The sequence below is a fragment of the Gymnodraco acuticeps genome, unplaced genomic scaffold (assembly GCF_902827175.1).
Source record: "Gymnodraco acuticeps unplaced genomic scaffold, fGymAcu1.1, whole genome shotgun sequence".
Lineage (NCBI taxonomy): Eukaryota > Metazoa > Chordata > Actinopteri > Perciformes > Bathydraconidae > Gymnodraco > Gymnodraco acuticeps.
Genome location: NW_022990576.1, coordinates 1,940 through 21,610, shown reverse-complemented (window position 1 = coordinate 21,610; position 19,671 = coordinate 1,940). Strand labels below are relative to the sequence as shown.

The 19,671-nt window shown below is 40.2% G+C and overlaps 1 protein-coding gene across 1 annotated transcript in view; it reads right to left on the bottom strand.

Annotated features, from left to right (window-relative positions):
- The window catches only part of LOC117553826 (F-BAR and double SH3 domains protein 2-like), a gene marked incomplete at its 5' end in the record, with an annotated part of 58,921 nt that extends 39,720 nt beyond the window's left edge, over positions 1-19,201 (bottom strand). The window contains 4 exon segments of the mRNA XM_034227896.1: positions 53-197; positions 475-551; positions 14,457-14,502; positions 19,104-19,201. Coding sequence (XP_034083787.1) covers positions 53-197; positions 475-551; positions 14,457-14,502; positions 19,104-19,201 — 366 coding nt within the window.
- Positions 19,202-19,671: the final 470 nt, after the last annotated feature.

Below are 19,671 nucleotides of genomic sequence, written 5' to 3'. Positions count from 1 at the left end.
TACATTGTTCTGATCAGAGGACAAAGAGCATGTTTTGATCAGATCTGTTTACCTTCCTCAGCTGCTGCTCCTTCTGAAGTCGGACCGTCTTTGCAGGATCTGCCACCTGGACTTTGTAGTTATCACAGGCGCTGATTCTGGACTGGGTGACCTGGACCGTGCCCTCCAAATAGGCCCGCCATACACAATACATGTTCCTAAAACCAAACATAAACAAAAGGACATACGTACATAATGAATCATCTAATCTGTTACCAGCAGCCAATCGTTTATACTATCAGTAAAAAGTGCTGCAATTGTTTTCATCCCTAAGAACTGTGGAAGAAAATGGTGATGTAAATAAATTTCTGCCACACTATCGTCACCTTTAATTAGACAGAATTAGACAGACATGCCATGTGTCAAGATATATACAAATGTAGAAGACCAAACGCCTGATCAACATCACAAACAGACAGTGGAGAAAGTGTTTACCTCTGATCCGTTTGGTCCTCTGTCAGACTCTCCGGCCATTCCTTCTTTAGATACTGATTCGCCAACTTCTGGAGTGCCTGGTAGAGAAGAACACATAAAAAGAGAGGACGACCTTTAACCTTTGACACTGACACACATTTCCTGCGTCTCATCTTCACACGGGCCATGTTAAGAGGACCTCTGACCTTGTCTCGTAAACCACCAGGGACACCAGACATGCAGACAGAAGGTCTCACCTCCAAAACATAAGAATTCAGTCAAATAAAATACTTTTCTAAGATGCATTTACGTATACAGGAATCCTGAAGTCACATGTAAAACCTTTTAAGACCTTTTTTAAGACCCTTTCCATACATTTTAAGAAACTCATCGCCACTTCGAGTTTTAACCGGTTACCTTGGCGACACACTTTACCTCACATAATAATAATAATAATAATAATAATAATAATAATAATAATAATAATAATAATAATGTATTTTATTTATAAGCGCACTTTTCATTTGCGTAAACAAAACTCAAAGTGCTACAAAATTAAAAATTAAAACAATAAAAAACCATTTAAAAACAATTAAAACAACATAATAAAAGCTGTGACATTCATGCCGGTATGGCATAATGTGGGGGATTTAAAAATCTAGTTAAAGGCTATTCTAAAAAGATGCGTTTTTAGGCCTTTTTTGAAAGCCTCCACAGTCTGTGGTGTCCTCAGCTGGTTTGGGAGGGCATTCCACAGTCTCGGAGCAGCGGAGCAGAAGGCTCGGTCTCCCATGGTCTTCAGTTTTGTCCTTGGTGGGATGAGGAGGTTTGTCTTTACTGAACGTAGGTTCCTCGTGGAGGTTTGTGGGGTGAGCAATTCCTTGACTTAGGAGGGAGCATTTCCATATATGCACTGATGAGTGAAGAGGGTGATTTTGTAGTCAATCCTGAGTGAGACCGGGAGCCAGTGCAGTGATTTGAGGATGGGTGTGATGTAAGGGTGTAACGGTATCCGTATTCGTCCCGTACCGTCACGGTTCGGACGTCACGGTTCGGCACACGCAGTCACACGACGAATACGCCTTTTTTTTTACGAGTGGGAAAAAGGTCTGTCATTCAGGGCAGTATCCACTACACTATATATAATCCAGGGGGCGGTATTGCGCCTAAAAGCTGTTTGCCAGCCGCCCTTAAACAACAAATGAAGAACAAGAAGAAACACAACAACAAAACGAACAAAATACAAGAAGAAGAAAAGTTAGTCTGGCGATTTCAGATAACACACAGGAGCTAGAACCCACCTGCTTCTTTTAAATCAGCTGTGTGGGAACATTTCGGGTTCCCTGTGGACTACAATAACGATTAAGTGTGCGAGTGGTGGATCGGACGAGTGGTGGATCGGACGAGGACGGTGTGTCGCCGTTGTTCTACAGTGGTGCGGTATGCTAATGGTAACACACGCCAAACATGCTAAATCATATCAGAAGGCATCACCCAGATTTGCCACTCACCGGAGCCCGGCAAAAGACAGCAGCAGTTCAACAGCTTATCCCCGCGAGAGACCAAAATAAATAACGGAAGCTTTTGGCATATGTTTTTCAATGGCTTTGCGCTCTTGAAACACTTTCTTATTATTTATGATGTCATATTTTCAAGACATTCTTTTTAGCTTTACAGCTTGATGAAACCTTTTTGTTTGACATCAGCCATTATAGATAATATGGCCATCTGAGTGTACTGTGTATGGTTTGTTTTTAACTGTCTAATACAGTTCATTATTCAAAAAAGAGTTCTTTATTTTTAAACTGAAACTTGCTACTGTTCAAACATAAATAACAACAAACCTGGAATTATGCATTTGGGACTTTTTTTTGCTTTTTCTTGTTGTACCGAACCGTACCGAACCGTGACCTCCAAACCGAGGTACGAACCGAACCGTGACTTCTGTGAACCGTTACACCCCTAGTGTGATGTGTTCGTACTTCCGCACTCTCATCAGGATCCTAGCAGCTTCTGGATGTTCTTGCTAGGAATCCCAATGAGAAGTGCGTTACAGTAGTACAGCCTGGAGGAGACAAAGGCGTGGACAAGCTTTTCAGCATCTGGCAGACTGAGTGTGGGGCGGAGTTTTGCAATATTTCTCAGGTGGTAGAAAGAGGTCTTGCATATTTGCTTGATGTGGGCCTCAAAGGTCAGGTGAGGATCCATTTTAACTCCCAGATTGGTAACCGTTGGTGAGAGTGGAATGTTCTGACCAGAGAAGGTGATGCTGGTGATGGCGGATGTGGAGTGCCAATAAGAATGGCTTCAGTCTTGGAGCTGTTTAGCTGGAGAAAGTTGTGCTTCATCCACACCTTTATCTCAACCTACATTGACTATATACAGTATTGATTGCCCTTCCAACCATTTGGACGCAAACTTGCATTTCCCCATAACGATGTTGCTTAGCAACCGGCGTAAACGGACCTTCGTGCGCTAACAAGCAGTGAGCGTGCGATGTCCTGTTCAGATGACGTCAAACCCAACGGGATGCCATAAATAAACTACACAGAATCACACTACACACCTACGCCATGATTACATTCAGGCAGACTGTAGAACACAACCTCTTTGGACCATTTATATACTTATTGAAAACAAGCTACAAAATGTAATGCCTTGGAAAATACCGTTTCATACTTTTTAATAGCCTTCATTTTCGCTAAATTGATTTATCAACTTTTAATACTTTTTAAGACCCCGCGGACCCCCTGATTTAACTCATTTAAAACCAACAATTTTTTCAAAGAAGGCCCACTTTCAGATTTCAATGTGATTCAGCCTTGCATGGACTCGTTCACCTGAGTTTAGAGGTAGGCCTCACTTTCTGGTTTTTATGCTGACGTAGGCTACATTTTTAGAATTTGTTGTAATTTATGCAGACCACATTCCCCCCAGAGATATATTAAGTTCCTCCACCTCAGCCAACAGTGAGGTTAACCTTTGAAGAACTGAAATAGCGGGTAGGAGTCAAGAAGAAGAAAAAGTAAGGAGGATATGTCTGGTGTTTCTGAGTGAATGTTAGGTATGTCAGAGATATGTAGCTAGAATAAGCTAAAGGATGGAGAGGGTGAATATTTGTAAGCATCGTTCAGATGATTATATTCTCCTAAATAAGTATGCTGCTAGCTTGACCAACTCATTAACCCTTCTGTTGTGTTCGAAAGCCGTTACCTTTCATGGTGTTCGCGGGTCAGTTTTGACCCATGATTTATCTCAGTCCAAAACGCACACAAAAAATGACTATCATCCAATATTGTTTGAACTACATCATAACCAACTTATAATGCATTCATAACCGAACAATCCTGTTGTAATTTAATGTTATGGCCCAAAACACATTACACCACATATTGCACACGTGCATGTGTGTGTTCAGGTTCAAGTGTTAGTGCACATATTCTTTGAGAAAGGCCGAGTTCCCGTGGGGGGAGGGGGGCAGAGGGAGGGGAGACCAGGTGCATGATGCGAAAAATTATTGTTACAGTGGATGAAGGGGGCGGGGGAGGGGTGTCTAAAGTCAAAGATGAATCTTGATTGGGCCAAATTTGACCTCGAGTCACCCACAACAATTCTGCTGGGTCTCCCCAGACCCCAACACCAAATTATACCTTTATTTTTTGGAGACCTTCAGACTTGGCTAAAATGGTCAAAATCTGTTTTGTAGAGTTGATATAGCTGTTGTGGAGGATATCATGAAGCCTTGTTCCCATAAAAAAACTAGAGCGTAGATATTATATCATTTTAACTTGAAACGGGTCAGGTGAGACCCGAACACAACATACGGGTTAAAGCTACCGCTAATTAGCTTCATTTGCCTTATTTGTAATGATCTTGGTTTGTAAGCCACATTAAAAATAAGTTGAATCATAGAATCCGTCACCATAATGATTTGGTTTAAATCACATTGAAGAAAACAACCTATAAACTTAAAAAGGGACGGTAAGAGACAAAGTGGGAATCTAAAAGACATTCATTCAGCTGTGGTGTTGCATTGTGGGAGTTGTAGGACGCAGGTTTTTCTTGTCCTTACTCAGTCTGTTAAAAATGGCTTCTGGGGCACTGCAGGAGCTGCACTTGAACGTACTTTGAGACTTAACAGGAATCTAGTAAAACATTTTGTGGTTTTTGAGAAGTTGCAATTCAGGAAGTAATTTAAGGGGCTTAATTATTACAAAGGACTAAACGCACTGCTTAGATTCTGATTGCTAGTTCCTCACTCGACTGAGAAGCAAGACGAAAACACTGAAGTAGCCCTTTAAAGCAGATCTACAGTAGCCATGAATAAACTGTCACATTTGAGCCTGTCTGTTCATTCTTGTTGTTAAAATATGTCTCTTGAAATGTCTCCAACTTTACACAAGTGAACTATCAATTCAATCCACTTCCCCTAAAACCATTGACGTGCTGCATAAAGTAGAGCATTTGAGGTACTGGAATAATGTGGAAATACGATTGCAGGTAAACAGGTTTTACAATAAATAAGTTACTGCAGAGTATGTGAAGTAATTCAATGGTTCCTGTATTAATCAGGTTATTGCAGGCGAACAAAGTCAGTGTATAAATGTAGTCATTCTTCCTCTTTTAGGATATACACAATCATTCCGGCTGCGTCAATTAGTATTCAATTGTTTAATTTGATACTATTACAATCTCAAAATTATCCATTATCTGTGATATGACCCTTTTATTATCTCTAACTCATTGCAGACGGCTGCACTAAAGAAAAGGGCACAGAGAGGAAACCAGTTGTAAGATGTCTAAAAGTTAATTAAACATAATATATGCTTAAATGCATTTCAAAGAAGTTGTGTTGGAGTTTGTGTTATTCTACATTTTGACACCAAGATTTTCTGATTTTACTGCAAATATCGGTTCCAAATATCGGTTATCGGTCTCCTTGATTACTAATAATCGGTATCGGCCTTGAAAAAGCCATATCGGTGGATCCCTAGTACATACGTACGTATACATATTTTGATATGTTTGTTATGTTTTTGCTGCTTTGCATTTGTTATTGTCAGTAATGAATCACTAGTTCATTATTTTAAAGACTTAAACTTGCTTTTTGGGTCAAACTGATTGCAGATCAGGGGGTTTAGTGTCAGGACAAAATGAAGTATCCATGGGGCAAAATGATATATATTATTAGTGATATAAGGTATAAGCCGTCTTTCCACTTCCTGTTAAAAAGAGACAACACTTTTTAAACTGTTTCTAATGCGTGCTTTTGGTCCTTTAAGTGATTTGCTCATCAAGGAAATGAGCCCATCTATCCCTCCTCTGTCCGCTCTGAAAAGACGGTCATGCGGACCCGAGGTCGTTGGCGTCGGTGCCAAAAGCTCCAAAAGGCGCTACAAACCCATCCTTTGTGGGATGAGATAGAGACTAGCGGACACGCCTGAATAGTGTGATTGGCAGAACAGGAGGCAGAGGAAGAGCGGCACAGAGGAGGACTTTTTATCACAACTCTGTGGTTTGAATAGCAATCGGCTAATGGCTAAAGCAGCTTGCAGGTGTAAGCGATGCAGAAAAAGACGGGTAAAGATTTGAAAATAAATAAATAAATGAAAAGTGGAGGGTGTTACTGAAGGGGACGGAGAGCGCCAGAGACACTCTGACCCAGTTTGAGTCAACAATTGGCAGCGGGTATCTAATTGATCACATAACGAACAGACAGAACAGAGAACAGCTTTCAAACTGAGGCTCACAATGAAGACTCATTAAACTAAGTAATCATTATTTTACAGTTTTGCAAACCAACCAATTGATCGTCTTGTCTATTAGATACACTTTGACACAGGATCAAATCCATAAATAAATAAAAATAAAAAGGACACATTCAAGAAGCTTCGATCAACAAAATGTGGCTTTTTTGTTCGATTTATTAATAATTAAAATATCTGATGTTTATTTACTGTTTATCAATAATCAATGAGTTCAAATCCAATTTCAGATCATTAATTGTTATAATTATCCATAAATGTGTCTAATGTTTATTTGCGATTAATAAATACCTTTTTGGTCCATAACATATATTTAAAATATCTAAAGATGTTTCGTGTTTTTTCTGACAAACATCCAAAAAAAACAGCTTCTATCCAAATGTTTTGCATTTTAGCTTCAAGAAAAAATAACTAAAACAATTTAACGATTATCAAAAAGTTGCTGGTAAGTACTACTGATCGATATCAGATCTAACTGTTACCATGGTTACACTCCAAGTTGTGTAATGACTAAGCATGGAAAGACAGAACTGTGTTGCATTGCTCAGTTCAGACTAAATCTGACTTTCAAAAATAATCATACAACAACAATAATCCAATAAAACACACGTGCGGAGGGTTACAAAAGATCGCCTGCAGGGTGAGATCGACCCTCCACTGGATACAAACATGACTCACGTTGGCCATTGTGTTTCACATTTTTACTACAATATATAACATGCAAACACATCCCATCATAGTTTAATACATTTTTGGGAAATGCATGTTTTCCGGCCCGTAGAAATGTGCCAACACGGCATAGGAATGCAGATGATAACTAAAGCGTTTCTTATGCCAAACACATGCTCATAATTTGAAATGGACTCAGATATCAGTCCAGGAGGAGGAAGTTAAATAGAGAACAATTAGCCTACAGCATTTGTTGCTTCTCTGTTTCATTGTTAATAATTACAGATATATTACTGTGCTGGATCGCTGAGATATAACGTAATAAAGCTGTTCAAAGTTCTCTTTAAAGCCGAGGTTGTTCTTTTGATTCCTCTTCTCCCTCCTCGCTCTAGAGAGAGATGTGAATCTTTAATGTAAGGTGACATGATAACACAGGCCCGGCCAAGCAATATAAATAATTTACAAGTTGCTATCAGAGATTTTCAACCGCAGGACATGTGCATTCACACATGTGCATTCTAAAATACGAAGGTACACTTCATACTTTGACTAGCCAATCTGTAATCAATCAGAGCGTATGCATTGTGTCAGATCACACTTCACGTAACGTTTTTCAATGGCATGTTGCATCTCACAGAACTTGATAACACAAATAATATATAGTTAGAAATGTGGTTTTTTTCACTATTAAAAACACAGAGACACCTACCAATAAACTGGTGCCAAAAATAAGCGGCAGTCGAAGAGGCCCTATCATACTTTTTGTGGTTGTTCCCTTTGCTGTAGTGTGTTTTATAGGTTTCAGTGCATGTAAATGGTCTGCAAAGGCTAACATCCCAAAGTTCCGGAATAAAGTGACATCACTATGTAACACTCGCGCTTCTATTGGCTTAAGCACCTTAAGCAATTGACCAAACACAACAGAGCCGGCCAGCTAACCAATCAGAGCAGACTGGGCTCTGGTTTCAGACAGAGGGTGAAAAGAGGTGCTGCAGCACAAGGAGACATGTAGAGACACTACATACTGATATAAACCTGAACATCAGCAGGAGAGGACTCTTTAAAGTAGAGACACTACATACTGATATACACCTGAACATCAGCAGGAGAGGACTCTTTAAAGTAGAGACACTACATACTGATATACACCTGAACATCAGCAGGAGAGGACTCTTTAAAGTAGAGACACTACATACTGATATACACCTGAACATCAGCAGGAGAGGACTCTTTAATAGTAGAGACACTACATACTGATATACACCTGAACATCAGCAGGAGAGGACTCTTTAAAGTAGAGACACTACATACTGACATACACCTGAACATCAGCAGGAGAGGACTCTTTAAAGTAGAGACTACTACATACTGATATACACCTGAACATCAGCAGGAGAGGACTCTTTAAAGTAGAGACACTAACATACTGATATACACCTGAACATCAGCAGGAGAGGACTCTTTAAAGTAGAGACTCTACATACTGATATACACCTGAACATCAGCAGGAGAGGACTCTTTAAAGTAGAGACCTACATACTGATATACACCTGAACATCAGCAGGAGAGGACTCTTTAAAGTAGAGACACTACATACTGATATACACCTGAACATCAGCAGGAGAGGACTCTTTAAAGTAGAGACACTACATACTGATATACACCTGAACATCAGCAGGAGAGGACTCTTTAAAGTAGAGACACTACATACTGATATACACCTGAACATCAGCAGGAGAGGACTCTTTAAAGTAGAGACACTACATACTGATATACACCTGAACATCAGCAGGAGAGGACTCTTTAAAGTAGAGACACTACATACTGATATACACCTGAACATCAGCAGGAGAGGACTCTTTAAAGTAGAGACACTACATACTGATATACACCTGAACATCAAGCAGGAGAGGACTCTTTAAAGTAGAGACACTACATACTGATATACACCTGAACATCAGCAGGAGGAGGACTCTTTAAAGTAGAGACACTACATACTGATATACACCTGAACATCAACAGGAGAGGACTCTTTAAAGTAGAGACACTACATACTGATATACACCTGAACATCAGCAGGAGAGGACTCTTTAAAGTAGAGACACTACATACTGATATACACCTGAAACATCAGCAGGAGAGGACTCTTTAAAGTAGAGACACTACATACTGATATACACCTGAACATCAGCAGGAGAGGACTCTTTAAAGTAGAGACACTACATACTGATATACACCTGAACATCAGCAGGAGAGGACTCTTTAAAGTAGAGGACACTACATACTGATATACACCTGAACATCAGCAGGAGAGGACTCTTTAAAGTAGAGACACTACATACTGATATACACCTGAACATCAGCAGGAGAGGACTCTTTAAAGTAGAGACACTACATACTGATATACACCTGAACATCAGCAGGAGAGGACTCTTTAAAGTAGAGACACTACATACTGATATACACCTGAACATCAGCAAGAGAGGACTCTTTAAAGTAGAGACACTACATACTGATATACACCTGAACATCAGCAGGAGAGGACTCTTTAAAGTAGAGACACTACATACTGATATACACCTGAACATCAACAGGAGAGGGACTCTTTAAAGTAGAAGACACTACATACTGATATACAACCTGAACATCAGCAGGAGAGGACTCTTTAAAGTAGAGACACTACATACTGATATACACCTGAACATCAGCAGGAGAGGACTCTTTAAAGTAGATGACACTACATACTGATATACACCTGAACATCAAGCAGGAGAGGACTCTTTAAAGTAGAGACACTACATACTGATATTACACCTGACATCAGCAGGAGAGGACTCTTTAAAGTAGAGACACTACATACTGATATACACCTGAACATCAACAGGAGAGGACTCTTTAAAGTAGAGACACTACATACTGATATACACCTGAATCATCAGCAGGAGAGGACTCTTTAAAGTAGAGACACTACATACTGATATACACCTGAACATCAGCAAGAGAGGACTCTTTAAAGTAGTGACACTACATACTGATATACACCTGAACATCAACAGGAGAGGACTCTTTAAAGTAGAGACACTACATACTGATATACACCTGAACATCAACAGGAGAGGACTCTTTAAAGTAGAGACACTACATACTGATATACACCTGAACATCAGCAGGAGAGGACTCTTTAAAGTAGAGACACTACATACTGATATACACCTGAACATCAGCAAGAGAGGACTCTTTAAAGTAGAGACACTACATACTGATATACACCTGAACATCAACAGGAGAGGACTCTTTAAAGTAGAGACACTACATACTGATATACACCTGAACATCAGCAGGAGAGGACTCTTTAAAGTAGAGACACTACATACTGATATACACCTGAACATCAGCAAGAGAGGACTCTTTAAGTAGAGGACACTACATACTGATATACACCTGAACATCAGCAGGAGAGGACTCTTTAAAGTAGAGACACTACATACTGATATACACCTGAACATCAGCAAGAGAGGACTCTTTAAAGTAGAGACACTACATACTGATATACACCTGAACATCAGCAGGAGAGGACTCTTTAAAGTAGAGACACTACATACTGATATACACCTGAACATCAGCAAGAGAGGACTCTTTAAAGTAGAGACACTATATACTGATATACACCTGAACATCAGCAGGAGAGGACTCTTTAAAGTAGAGACACTACATACTAGGGGTGTAACGGTACACGTACCCGTACCGAAATTATTCGGTACGGGCCCTTCGGTTCGGTACAGGTGTGTACCGAAGTGTACCGAACGAATATAACGTTAAACGTAAAAAATTGAGAACATGAACAATTTTTTGGAAGTAATCTCAGGTGCTGCGTCGCAGCATTCAGAGTAATTTTCTCACATTGGGTTCAACGCGTCATAGAGCGAGCAAGTCATTTCATTGGATGAGAGGCATACTATGAGAGCTGGTCAGAGGGATGCGTTCAAATGTAGTCAGTAATTTGAGGAACTGTCGAAAATTAATGGCGAACGCAGATAAAGTTGAGCTCGAAAATCCTCCAGCATCATTGAAGTCTCCGGTTTGGGAACATTTTGGTTTCGCAGTTACGTACAAGGATGAAGGACAAAGACAGGTGGACCGAACCAAAGCTGTTTGTCGGCATTGTTCAACTAACATTGGTTCCGCGGCTGGCAATACATCAAACTTGCACACTCTTGAAAAGGCATCACCCGAACGTGAATATCACCGGTACCAAAAGAAAAAAGACTGAAGTGCAAACCCAACTCCCACTAGCATTTAAGCCTCCACCACTCGCAGAGAGTTCAGACCGAGCCAAAGCTATTACAAACGCCAAATATCCTTATGTTGCCATGTTAGCAAAGCGCTACCTGGCTGTACCTGCTACCTCTGTCCCTAGAGAGAGGGTGTTCTCCACAGCAGGAGACATTGTTAGTGCCAGCAGATCTGCCCTTTCGGCAAGCAATGTGGACAAGTTCATTTTTCTTTAAAAAAAACATGAAAATACAATGACAAGCAAGTCCTAATGTCAAACTGGCTGCTTAGGAACTAGTACAGTTCAGTTCAAATACAGATTATTTCAGTTCATCGAAAAGCTGCACCTTAATTTTTATTTTATTATATTTTGTATTTATTTAAGTGAATATTCACAGTTTAATAATAATTAAAAACCCAAAACTAATAGTTTATGTTTTGTGAGTACTAGTAGCCTACAGTAAAGTTCAAATACAGATTATTTCAGTTCCTCGAAATGCTGCACCTTAATGTTTATTTTATTATATTTTGTATTTATTTGAGTGAATACATTATTCACAGTTTAATAATAATAAAGAAAATATATATATATGTTTTGTTTTGTGAAAAAAAAATTCTGCTGTACCGAAAACGTACCGAACCGAACCGTGACCAAAAAACCGAGGTACGTACCGAACCGAAATGTTTGTGAACCGTTACACCCCTACTACATACTGATATACACCTGAACATCAACAGGAGAGGACTCTTTAAAGTAGAGACACTACATACTGATATACACCTGAACATCAGCAGGAGAGGACTCTTTAAAGTAGAGACACTACATACTGATATACACCTGAACATCAACAGGAGAGGACTCTTTAAAGTAGAGACACTACATACTGATATACACCTGAACATCAGCAGGAGAGGACTCTTTAAAGTAGAGACACTACATACTGATATACACCTGAACATCAGCAAGAGAGGACTCTTTAAAGTAGAGACACTACATACTGATATACACCTGAACATCAGCAGGAGAGGACTCTTTAAAGTAGAGACACTACATACTGATATACACCTGAACATCAGCAAGAGAGGACTCTTTAAAGTAGAGACACTACATACTGATATACACCTGAACATCAACAGGAGAGGACTCTTTAAAGTAGAGACACTACATACTGATATACACCTGAACATCAGCAGGAGAGGACTCTTTAAAGTAGAGACACTACATACTGATATACACCTGAACATCAGCAAGAGAGGACTCTTTAAAGTAGAGACACTACATACTGATATACACCTGAACATCAGCAGGAGAGGACTCTTTAAAGTAGAGACACTACATACTGATATACACCTGAACATCAGCAAGAGAGGACTCTTTAAAGTAGAGACACTACATACTGATATACACCTGAACATCAGCAGGAGAGGACTCTTTAAAGTAGAGACACTACATACTGATATACACCTGAACATCAGCAAGAGAGGACTCTTTAAAGTAGAGACACTATATACTGATATACACCTGAACATCAACAGGAGAGGACTCTTTAAAGTAGAGACACTACATACTGATATACACCTGAACATCAGCAAGAGAGGACTCTTTAAAGTAGAGACACTATATACTGATATACACCTGAACATCAGCAGGAGAGGACTCTTTAAAGTAGAGACACTACTGATATACACCTGAACATCAGCAGGAGAGGACTCTTTAAAGTAGAGACACTACATACTGATATACACCTGAACATCAGCAAGAGAGGACTCTTTAAAGTAGAGACACTATATACTGATATACACCTGAACATCAGCAGGAGAGCACTCTTTAAAGTAGAGACACTACTGATATACACCTGAACATCAGCAGGAGAGGACTCTTTAAAGTAGAGACACTACTGATATACACCTGAACATCAGCAGGAGAGGACTCTTTAAAGTAGAGACACTACATACTGATATACACCTGAACATCAGCAGGAGAGAACTCTTTAAAGTAGAGACACTACATACTGATATACACCTGATCATCAGCAGGAGAGGACTCTTTAAAGTAGAGACACTACATACTGATATACACCTGAACATCAGCAGGAGAGGACTCTTTAAAGTAGAGACACTACATACTGATATACACCTGAACATCAGCAGGAGAGGACTCTTTAAAGTAGAGACACTACATACTGATATACACCTGAACATCAGCAGGAGAGGACTCTTTAAAGTAGAGACACTACATACTGATATACACCTGAACATCAGCAGGAGTGGACTCTTTAAAGTAGAGACACTACATACTGATATACACCTGAACATCAGCAGGAGAGGACTCTTTAAAGTAGAGACACTACATACTGATATACACCTGAACATCAGCAGGAGAGGACTCTTTAAAGTAGAGACACTACATACTGATATACACCAGAACATCAGCAGGAGAGGACTCTTTAAAGTAGAGACACTACATACTGATATACACCTGAACATCAGCAGGAGAGAACTCTTTAAAGTAGAGACACTACATACTGATATACACCTGAACATCAGCAGGAGAGGACTCTTTAAAGTAGAGACACTACATACTGATATACACCTGAACATCAGCAGGAGAGAACTCTTTAAAGTAGAGACACTACATACTGATATACACCTGAACATCAGCAGGAGAGGACTCTTTAAAGTAGAGACACTACATACTGATATACACCTGAACATCAGCAGGAGAGAACTCTTTAAAGTAGAGACACTACATACTGATATACGCCTGAACAAATTAAAGATGGGCCTTTCAAAACAAGTGCTCCTTTTTCTGAGCCACCTTCATGATCCCCTCCCTCAGGAACAGATGCACAAACAGACATGTAAAGTGGCTGATTGGATAACTACAGGCATACCACCCCCCCCCCCCCCCCCCCTCTTCACAGTGGTGGTGGACATTCCTCACAGTGCTGCAAAACCTCAAACAAAGAAGCAAAGAAGTGATTTTTCAAGGGACGTCTGGAGGAAACTAAGGGCAAAAACAACACAGCGAGGAGGAAACGTGCCACTACTGGAAGTCGTTTCTCTCTCTTTCTGTTGTGGTGTTTTCTCTGTGGCTCGTTACCATTCATGAGTTATCGAGCCACAAGACAACAAAAAGCTTTCTCAGGACCACATCCTCGACTCCTCTCATGGTGTCGTTGCAGGACAGTATCGTTAAAGCTGACTGTATTTTTAGCAACACAAATGACAAGGCAGAGTAGAGATGGTGATATGGAGCATCAGTTACAGTGTGAGAGAAGAAGATGATTTACTCACCTGGGCGTAGTCCCTCTCTACTGCGGACCTCTTTTGGCTAAAAGTCCTAAAAGGGAAGAAGGAGAGTGAATGTTAATGAGCTTGAAATCACAATTATGGATGACTGGATAAGCAATATAGTACAGTTAAAGTACAGTACTATATACAGTTTAGATCAAAACTATGGTTCACGAAGCGCTGTGTAATATGAGGGTGAATACAGGCATATTGTACAGTAATATTATCCACTTTTTAAAAAGTAATTTATCTGCCAAAGTACAAAGATTAGTGTGGGGGAAACTTCTGAAGCAATTGGAGTCAGGACTCAACCTTTCACACCAAGAACCCGACTGGTGCTGCGGAACCCCCTCACATCGATAACAACAACGGCCGATTGTATTGAAGCGCTACTCGTTTTGCTCTGTCGAAACGAAATGGAAGAAATGGGACGACTTGACTACCAACTTTACAGTCGTTACATGCTACATTCAAAAGTTCTTTACAATCATCAACATCAACGACGACTCGGTAGGAGAAAGAAGGTAAATATACGTCCTATTCGATGGCGTTAGAGCTAGCTGTTGTTAGCCTCTGCATGCGCCAAGCTCAAATACCCAGCTTTGCAGCATTAATTACTATGGTATAACATTAAAACTGATTCTCAATGTCATTTCCACAGATCATGTTGAAGCTGGCGGAAAGGCGGATGTCGCGTTTTATTTGGACACAGCCCAGATCTTCAGACGTAAGCGTGACGTATGCGGTGCTTGCTTTCTAGACCGACAACTTGTTGGTGCTTGAAACGAACCGGATTCCGGAGCTTAGAGGCGGCTCCGCTGCGGTGTGAACAGGAAAAACCAGTGCTTTTCAAGCTCCAGCTCCGAACCGGCCCTGGAACCGCGTTGGTGTGAAAGGGGCATGAGACACATGGAGAGCTGGAGCTCTGATGGCAAACACTGACGGTTTATTTGGAGCTTCGGCCGGAGAATTCACACGACATGTCACGGGCCACGATCTGACCACACGGTTGAGATGCCACAATTACTTCTGAAGAGTCCTCCTGTAGCTCCAGGTTTTAACTAGTTCAGAGTGTGATAATCAACATGCTTCAATAGATAGACTAAACAGCTGAGGACACTGAATCACATTTGTTGTCGCTTATGGCTCGGGGTCATCTCCACCCCGAGAAGGATGTGTTCCAGGTCATAAACTGGCAACATCAACAACTTGCTAGGGCAGCCCCTCCTTATGGGAGACAACGGCTGATCAAGGTGGGCATCTGCGTCAGAGGGCGAAGGAGGACATGCAGGGCAAATGATTCCCCAACAGTTCACAGAGAGACCTGATATAATGCACATATTGTATTCTCAGGGTAAATTGCCATATTGTTATTGTAGTAGTTTTTCGTATGTTTAAAAATCTCGTTAACATTTTTTCTTAAACGTTTCAAAATGTATGATAGTTTCTTTAATATCTTTTGAAATAGTTGTGTATTTTCTCCTTTTTTAACAACTTATTTCCTCTAACTGAGCATATTCCTAGCACGTGTAAACTAACCATAAATCTGATTCTGATTACAAATGAAAATTGTCTCCACAACACCACGTGCAAATGATCAAATCTGCCGAGAAAATGCGAAGCATGTCTTTCTAATGCCAGCGTTTGACTCTTCCAGGCTTGATTTACGACAACAGGAACAAAGCTAATGATAAACTCAAGTTACATTTAAACAAAAGCCTAAGAAAAGAAGAGGGGTCAGAGTCCTGGGAACAACATTCACTGCAGCAGAATCCTCATTAAGTCATTAAACATGTTGAGACTCGACTGCGACGCTCCACCCGAGCTCTAAACAATCCGGCTCACTTCCTGGGAGCTTCCCTCTCTTCCCCCACGCGCACTTCCTGTCATTTTCCCGAAACAGAGCCTTTGCTGACATCCAGATGCAGTTTCCAGTTTGCTGAATCATTTCTCCTCCGAACTCGGGAGGTGAAGCCCTGCGAGTTTCGGTAGCAGAGGTGTTTCCCTTTGTGTCTGTTCAGAATGATGTAACCATAGCACATCTACTCCTAAGGGTTTACTGTTGCTGTCTTAGTGGGTCATTATGTCATTTATTTTGAGTATCTATTTTAATTAGTATTACTGTAACGGTCTTTTTACGTTAGTATTATTATGTCATCTTTTTGTTTGTTTTTTTAACAGCACCTGTATTTGCACTCTGTATTTTCTCCTGTTACTATGTTATGTGTGGAAAATCCAATAAAGTGTTCGAAGTACATTTACTCAAGTACTGTATTTAAGTACAATTCTGAGATACTAGTACTCTACTTAAGTATTTCAATTGTGTTTTGCTACTTCGTACTTGTACTCCACTACAATTCAGAGGTAAATAGTGTACTTTCACTCCACTACATTTATTTAATAATGTACTTTAATAACAGAGAAGAAACGCGTCTACTCAAGTGGTTTCAACAACAACAACAACATCGGAAAAACAAGTGCTTTTAATCTGAATCAAATCTTAACTTTTATTTGGCCTGCTCTTCCCATAATCTTGTTCCACAGTGTGAACCAAACTTGATATTTACTTGCCTATAATATATTATTCAGAAATGGACCAATCTAGTACTTTTCCTTTTGGTACTTTAAGTATATTCTGATGCTAACACTTTTGTACTTTTACTCAAGTAACATTTTGAATACGGGACTTTTACTTGTAACAGAGTATTCCTACACTCCTGCACTTCTACTCAAGTACAAGAGTACTTTTCACCTCTGTATGAGACCGAGCCTCCCACAGCGAAAGATTCGGAGCAGTGGGAACATCTGGCAGCTCTCACTGACCTTAACTTCCAGCTGTTTGGAGCTTCAGAGCTCTGCCACCAGCCACAGACAGGAAGTGGGGAGCCAGTAGGCCGTCAAGTCAACCCAACGCTAAGACTACAAAACACAACCTTTGGCTTTTCCACCTTTAAAATGCCTACGCATCTCAGCAAAGTGCTAAAGCTGTCTGTGTATCTCTAAGAACGGTGTTTACTCTGCCTAATCCAGCACTCCTAAAGACTCACTTTAATCTACGGATTTAAGATGCTGGTTTCCAACAGATGATGTCAAAACAATCCTCAAACAATCACAGGATGAGAGTAATTATTTACTTGTTCTGATATAACTCTCAACTAAGAAAACAGATTTATCTTAAGAGGATAATAACAACAGTCTACGTCAGGGGTGTCAAACTCAAGGCCCGGGGGCCAAATCCGGGCCGGGACCTCATTGTATGTGGCCCGCAAGAGCTTGCAAAGAATATAATATACAATACCATTGGTGTAACTGTTGAATATTTACTTTCAATTATTTGCCCTAGACTTCTGCTTTCAGACGTAGTTATTTGGGAAGATATGACCAGAACTGATGATATTCCAATGCAGGGCCAACAATGTAATATAATACATTATTTAATATATATTATATATATATGTATATTTATATATCATTAAAATTACAACCGACCCTTTGAGTAATGCTGATGTGGCCCGGGATGAAATTGAGTTTGACTCCCCTGGTCTACGTCTTTCAATTAGACGTATGGATAAACCAATCTAACCCTTTCATTAACTGACAGGATGTTTCACCGTAAAGGCGGAAACAAGCAGATTGGCATTACTATATTCGATGAACACATTCAAATAACCCCAATAGCAGATGTTTGGAGTATCAGTGAGAGGTCACGGTCACATTTCCCCAAAATATACATTTTCTTCCAATACTGAAGCAGATTTCCGATCTGAACTACATTCACGCATGTGTGTCTGTGCACTAACAAAGAGTTCTAAGGAGTGCTGCATTATGGGTTGTTTGAGTAAGTTTCTTCAAGTTTGTTTTCCAGCTAATTCCCATCTATCCTTCGCTAGAGTTCAACTTTGGTGAACTTTCAGGCAAATATGGCCTCTGCCAGCGATGGCAACTAGCCTGCATGTGTGACCACTATCACAGGCCCCTAAACAGTGTGGCACTGAGTTGTTTGAAGCCATGGTGTTTGTCTTCTAGCTCTAGGTAGCTCTAAGGTTTAAAGTAAGCTCACTTTAAGCTAAAGGTATTTCTAATGGCTCATTTGATGCGATTGCAGCTTCGTTTACTTGCAATGAAAAACGTATTAGTGGCAATCATTTGGATCCTTGCCACGATTGGAAATAAAAGTTACAATCAGTTGAAAGAATGTCTCGTGCAGCTCCGATCATTTAGGTTCTGCTCTAACAAAAAATGGTGGCACTGACATGTCATGTATCAGTTGAACAAGAAGAGCGGCTTAAATGATTGGGACTAAGGGTGTAATGGTTCTGAGACGGAGATGAAACTTGGACATGAGAGCATGAACCGCTTCATGCTCATTTCTTTACGAGGCAGAGCTCTCAGTACAGCTGCTAATAAAACTGAGATTGCAGTTCCTAATTCATGCCAAGCTGAATTATAAAACCTCCGTGTTATATAGCATTATGCTATTTGATTTCATAAAAGCCAAACTACACAAATAAATCTACTGGGAAAGATATCTGCTTTCAAAAAACATCTGTATATGTGTAGAAACGGCCTCATATTCAGGATGGCCTTATAAATCAAAAGGTATAATAAAAAAGAAGGTATAAATGTGGTATAACACGGTCGACTGCTCACCTCAGGTCTTCCAGGAGGTCACACTCCGTCTGGTGTTTGATTTGTAATCTGCTCATCTGCTCTGCATGAGTGTGTTTCAGCTCCTGGGTGACCCGGACCTGCAGGGGAACACAGACAAAGTATTTATTTAAAGTGATCTGGACTGTTTTCTTCAGCTCGTACAGAAAGACAAAGATATTTCTCCGTGTTGTGTTTGAGTATTGATTCCCAGATGTTTACCAACACCTTAAGAGGCAGTGTTGAATCAGCTGTTCTAGCAAAAGGTGTTAATGAAAATGAGACGCTCTAATTAACAGGCAGACACTCCGGACAGGTGACAGTTGGTCTCACTGGGTTTCTAATTGGCTGTTAGATTAATTAGGACGTACTGTGACCAGGTCTCATTACTCATAACTGGGAGTGTTGTTAACTTACTTATTTACTTCCATTATGAGCCAGATTTATGTTCAATAGTTGCAACTAAAATAGAGTTTTCAACAAAAACACACAATATAATGTTTGTCTTCACCACAGAAGATAGTGAACTTTAAAAGCTGCTCAATTAGTCACATTTTAATTGCAATCACAA